Here is a 5,872-nt window from a genome sequence, read left to right as displayed (position 1 = left end):
GAGAACAAGCCGTCCGCTGGGGTGGACTGTCCACGGTGGACTCCCGTGGACTCCACGAAGCACGTGACGTCCAAACAAAGGCGATAACACTGCGGACAACCCGGATTGTGCGAGGCGCTTACATAGGCCTAACATTGCAAGGGCGTGTATATTAGTAAGCCATCAAGTGAACTTCCCTAACATGGGAAGTACATTCCTAGAACATGGCACGATTTCGGAACATAGGAAGAACATAACACTTACATTCCCGATTCTAGGAACATTCAAAATGTTAGGCCGAACAAACGAATCCCATTCCCTATGTTAGGAGCTCCGACTTAGAGCCGTAAAAATATACACGCCCTTTCAATGTAAGTACCATGTGAGCGCTTCGCACAACGCGGTTTGTCCGCAGTGTAAGATTACAGCCTTTTACGGCGCAAGGTACATAGCCTCAAGACCCGGGACCGCACAAATGCAACCAGCTCTAAGAACGTGCCAAGGGCATTGGTGGAGGCTCGCAAAGAATGGTCGTGCAGGGAGGGAAGGTGGTTGTAGTCAGCAGGGTCAACAAACCAGGTGAGTTCCCTGCTTGTCACCTCGACCCTGACAAGCGATTAATGCCCACCAAGGACGACCGGACGGAGACGAACGCGACGGAGACGGCCCCAGCGCCGCGCGCGCGCATGCCCAATGCGCATGAGCGCGGTGAAGACGACTCCGGTGTGCGCGTGCGCAAGCGACACAAGCCCGCCAGCGCAAACTCACCAGGTATGCGCCTGACGACTCAACGAGCCTCAACATGCCGCGCACGGACCCGCTAGCAAGAGCCGGTTGCTTGTGGATGGGATATATCACGCGCAGACGCATACGGGTACGGCGAGGGCCAGCTCGCCGCACACCGACACGGCATGCCCAAGCCCAGCACGACCCAACTCAGCGAGCAGGACCGCGATGAACAAGGGCCTGCCAGGCACGCTGGTACGTGCACTCGCGCAGCACATAAGGGCTTACCGAGCAATCGCAGCCATCTACATCGACCCCGCTCACTCGTATGCTCGGGCATTTGGGCACCCACCTGCTTTCGCTCACCCGCTTACCCGCCCGCTCATCCACTCGGCCACCTGCCAGCCCACGCGACCGTGGCAAACCGGCGAGGTCAATGAACCCCTCGCGTCATGCGCGCGCTGGCGGACGTCCATCCGCCGCCGCCATACAGGCGCTCGCCATGTGCCCGCCGTGCGCAAACACGCCCACAAGCCTAGTCTGTCGCGCCAACAACCGCTCTCGACGCGTACGAGGACACGAGCGCATCACTGGCAGCCTGCCACGCGGTCGTTTGTGGTGCCCACACACGACGAGCAGCATCCGCTGCTGCCCATCATGGCCCATTACTGCCCTGCCTGTCTGCGTGCTCGCCCATGCACTTGCCCGTCCGCACACGCTCGCCCATCCGCTCGCTCATGCACCTGCCTGCTCGCACAGCACCTGCACCCCTGTCAGGCACACCCGCCCCCTCGCCTGCTCGCCCGCCGTGAGCCTACCGCCTGCCCTCACTGTTAGCCAATTCGCGGATCATCCGAGTCATACTCACGCCTACTCACGCCATAGCATGCTGATTTGGGACCAACATCACTTAGAATACATTAGGCTACTTCATTACGGTATCTACTTGTACCCGTCGACGCGAAAATGTGTACACAGCTTAATGCGCTTCGCTGCATATCACGAAACAGTTGGTCAGACTACTAGTAAGAAATATTGTGATCAGTGACAATAGGGCAGTAATAACGGTTTACAATTAGTCAGTAGACTATATAATGTGAATCTAATCAGCTCGTTATCGGCGTCATTGTTTGGTCAGTCCAGCTCCGCGGAGTCCACGTGGACAAGTCCACCCCAGCGGGTCCATTACTTTGGAGTATCCGCAAATAATCAGTCCACCGGCACTTAACTGGCACGCAACAGCTCGCGTACCGTGAGACATCTGATGACGTACCTGCAGCTGCTGAGACTCGGCGACACTCGAGTGACCGCAAACTATGTATTGACGCGACTTTGAACCTCATTGAGCCGCGTTTCAGAAACTACATGGAAGGCTTGGGCATGGCATACATCCACGAGGAAGCCCTATTGTCGCGACAAGGTCAGAGAAGGAACCATGGGTGTTTCGCTCGACAATCGAACTGGGAAATGCGCCGACAAAGATTGGATCATCTCCACGACCGATCGTCGATTTAAACCTATTTAGGATGACATCGCACTGGCTTGGAATTGTCAAGGGTTAGCGGAGGGCGATATTGTACAGCCCAGAGGGAAGGTCTTCTCCAAGTATCGCACCGCCCACTCGCCCCGAACCTTGTACACACGCGTACAATAGTGCCCATGTAACTTGTCTTCGCCGAATGCGGGCCCGAATTATGGAGTGTTCAGTCAGGAGCATTGATGCTCGCCAGCATCGTGACTTGCGTTTTACCAGGAAAACGAAGTCCTGCAGGATATGTACCCCATCAGAGTTAAATCTGCCGTCCATTGAAGCATCTACACTACGGGTTGTCAAGGTAAGCACATATCTATGGTGTAGTATGTAGGAAAAAGAGCTACCTACGAACACTCATGGCGGCACTGAACAGCACTCATGCTGGAACAAAATATCGCGCTTAGCTCGACAATTCACAAACACACTAAGCGATCTACACACCATTCCGTCGTGCGAGCTGTAACTTTTCCACTTCATCCATGATGTTGAGCCAGCTTTCCTGCCCTTCAAAAAGAGGGGTGTTCTTCCTGGAACATCGCTCAGGGACGAGCTCGGGATAGAATGAGTCCAGGAGGCGTGCAATACCGCTGATGGTATCAGGTTCCATGGTCTTCAAGGTCCACGGATGGGAAATGCGTAGCACTTGAAGCGCAGACCTGTTCGCGCCCCGATTCGCCGGACCTAGGTCGGAGGAACTGCTGTCTAGCAGTGCCGCGATGTCGGACGAGTGCCATGTGATAGTCTTGACGGTCAGGCTTTCGAGCTTAGGGCACGTACGCGAGACGAGTTGCAGAGATTCGAGGTTGATGAGGACGTTCGGTAAGGCGAGGCTCCGTAACATGGGCCAAGCCGCCACTAAGGCCCCTGAGGGACATTGACACGCGAGTACCCGACAGTCAGCTCGTACTGGTGTATCTGTAAGTCCTGTAGATGACAAAGCCCGAGCAATGGTCTTGCAAGAACATTGAGAGGTGGCGTTTCAGGCGCTGTGTCTCCGAGAAAAAGGGGCTCGTCGAACTGACGCAGGGCAAGGTGGAGCTTTTGCAGGGACACTGCGTTCCGGCGACGCAGTTGATCGAAGATTGCGGACAGCGCATTCTCCACCATGGGGATACGTCCTCTTTCTGGATCCGATTGCCAGCCCCCGCAAGTTAGCTCGATGACCTCTAGTCCAGGCGCGGCGATCGCAGCGAAGACGGCAGCTACTCCTGTCGTCCGCCCCTCGATCTGTAGGTGCTTCAGATTTGCAAACGCACGGACAGGAGGCATGCCCTTGTCATGGTCCGCCGCAGGATCGTGTACACCACCTCTTTCATCCAGGTCAATCTTGAGCTCGGCGAGTCCCTCAATCGTGGACAGCGCTGCGAGAGCCACTCTCATGAGGGCGCGACGCGACTCGCGTATACGGAGAGTGCGGAGCGTTTGAATGACGAAGCGACCATGTGGTGTCGATATGAATGGAAACCAGAAGGCTTCATGACCGAATGCCCGTAATTCGAGCTCTTCCAGTTCTGGAAGACGCTCGAGGATGCTGGGGAGAAGTTGTTTGAACGTGTGTCGTCGCATGCGGTACCCAAACTCGCGCAACTGAGAGCCGTTCTCCTCTTCGCCATGGTCTTCAGGGAGACGAAGGATGCGGATGGTCGGCGTGATGACGGACGCTACCTCAGGCGTGGCGTGTTCCCATACGAGCTCGCGCAGATTGGGGAAAAGCGGCTTGCCACGGGCATGCTGCTGGAGGTAAAAGAAGACAGAGAGGTCGATCGTCTCCTCGTTCAAGTAGCGGAGCACACGGACGAACTGGGCATAGTACTCGAAGCGCGACCATTCCTCCGTGGTGATGGGCCCTGAGACGTATTTCTTTGCACGTCGTTCGGTCAGAAGAGCAATATTACCAAAAGACATAACCCGAGACTCACATAGGTAAATGGATAGTCATAGGGATCGATCCCCACCGCCATATCATCGTTCGCCTCATCATCGGACTCTGGTCCTCCTCCCCAGGTGCCTTCGTCCTGCTCAGGCCACTTGACAGAGCCGATACTGAAGTTCGACAGGACAGCGTCGCAAGCGTGGCCCATCTGCTGTTCCCTCCAGAGAATCCTAATTGCTTGCTCGTGGAAGGTACGGGACGCCCGTGCACACCTAGCGAGAGCCGTACGCGCAATGCGACTGTCTTCGAGACTGATGTTACCATCTTCCAGATCCTGAGCATGAGCATGTGTCACCAGCTATTCAAGTATTTCACCCAAAAGCTCCAGCGGAAGCCGACTCGGAGCGGACGGTGGCATCGCGGTGTGTAGTCTGAGCGGTTCGTGGCCGAAGACAGTGAGCGACGAAGTTACAGAGCCGTTGCAATGAACGAGACACGTGCTGTAGGGCTATCACTTGGTGTAGTCTCTTGGCAGTGTAGTATTGCCGTCCGTGTAGACAGCGAGGAGGGACTCAGGGAGGAGACACGGTCAGTAGCGCTCGTGCCGTCCTCACCTGATCGTGTTTCGCGCGACGCGTTCGTCCTTCTTGCCACACTTGGCGCACATCCTCTCTTGTCCGACGTCCAGCACAAGTCCAGCACCGTCCACCCTCTGCCAGCACATACGGGTACACAACCGCCTCGCCGCCTCTGGCCGCCCTCTGGCCGTCCCTTGTCTTGCCTCTCGTCCCTTCTGCCTCTCCCCGTCCCTTCTGCCTCTCCCCGTCCCTTCTGCCTCTCCCGTCCCTTCTGCCTCTCCCCGTCCCTTCTGCCTCTCCCCGTCCCTTCTGCCTCTCCCGTCCTTCTGCCTCTCCCCGTCCCTTCTGCCTCTCCCCGTCCCTTCTGCCTCTCCCCGTCCCTTCTGCCTCTCCCCGTCCCTTCCGCCTGCACATCCCGCCCCCGCCGCCTGCACACCCTGATGCGTGTCACCGAGGCGAGTCGTTCGACACCCCGAACGCCATGTTGCGTGCGGTCTTCCGGCTCAGAGGTCAGTCTTTCCTTGTCTGATTGCTCCCATTCGTCTCCCTCACCCAGCTCGCCTCCTCGCAGCCTCATTGCGCACGCGCCGTTGATACCGTGCCACCAACGTCCCATACTGCCGCCAGTCACTGTCTCGCGTGGAACGAAGCGCTGCTTCCCGTTCTGCGTGACACCGCCAGGCGTGCTCCCCGCTCGCTCTCCTCGCTACCCGCAGCCTTCGCGCTGGGCTATGCAACGTCGGAAACGACGTTGCTTACCACATCTCCCGCACGTCGCGCTGGACTTGGCCTACATCCCTCGCTGAACGACGCTGCGCTCATGCCTCACTTCCGCCCACCCCGACACGGAGCGCGCCCGCAAGTCGAGGTGACCACGTCTGCGGATGGTACGTGTCTCACGTTCGTGCTGCTCCCGGTCGAGGTCGGATGATATTGTGCTGAACCGTTGTCTCAGCAGCACTACGTACGACAATCCACCATGTCTACACACTCCCCTGGCCACATCGCTTAGTTACGGCTCCTCACGCCTCGCCACAACAAACGAACACAACCGGGGTACATCGCGGGCGGCGCGCTCGAAGATGCGTTCCACGTCACTATCTGTCTACAATTGCCCGCAACCACACCTCAGCAGTCTTCCCGCTGAGGTCTCTCGGCCGTGTACGTCCTCGCAGCGCGCGC

General features: G+C 57.5%; 2 protein-coding genes across 2 annotated transcripts; one reads left to right on the top strand and one right to left on the bottom strand.

Moving 5' to 3' along the window:
- B0H18DRAFT_1063951 (uncharacterized protein) lies at positions 1-757 on the bottom strand. The gene is made up of 3 exons (XM_048031146.1): positions 594-757; positions 400-558; positions 1-87 (listed from the first exon to the last, which is right to left on the bottom strand). Exons 1-2 carry the CDS (start codon positions 665-667, stop codon positions 402-404), a joined length of 231 nt encoding a protein of 76 aa, XP_047884882.1. The 5' UTR covers positions 668-757; the 3' UTR covers positions 1-87; positions 400-401.
- A 184-nt stretch (positions 758-941) lies between these two features.
- B0H18DRAFT_379657 (uncharacterized protein) lies at positions 942-1,875 on the top strand. The gene has a single exon (XM_048037830.1). The coding sequence runs from the start codon at positions 1,034-1,036 to the stop codon at positions 1,751-1,753; it is 720 nt and encodes a 239-aa protein (XP_047884881.1). The 5' UTR covers positions 942-1,033; the 3' UTR covers positions 1,754-1,875.
- The last annotated feature ends 3,997 nt before the right edge of the window (positions 1,876-5,872 follow it).

This window comes from Fomitopsis serialis (genome assembly GCF_022376445.1).
Source record: "Fomitopsis serialis strain Sig1Antser10 chromosome Unknown B0H18scaffold_355, whole genome shotgun sequence".
NCBI lineage: Eukaryota > Fungi > Basidiomycota > Agaricomycetes > Polyporales > Fomitopsidaceae > Fomitopsis > Fomitopsis serialis.
This window is presented reverse-complemented; position numbering and strand designations above follow the sequence as displayed.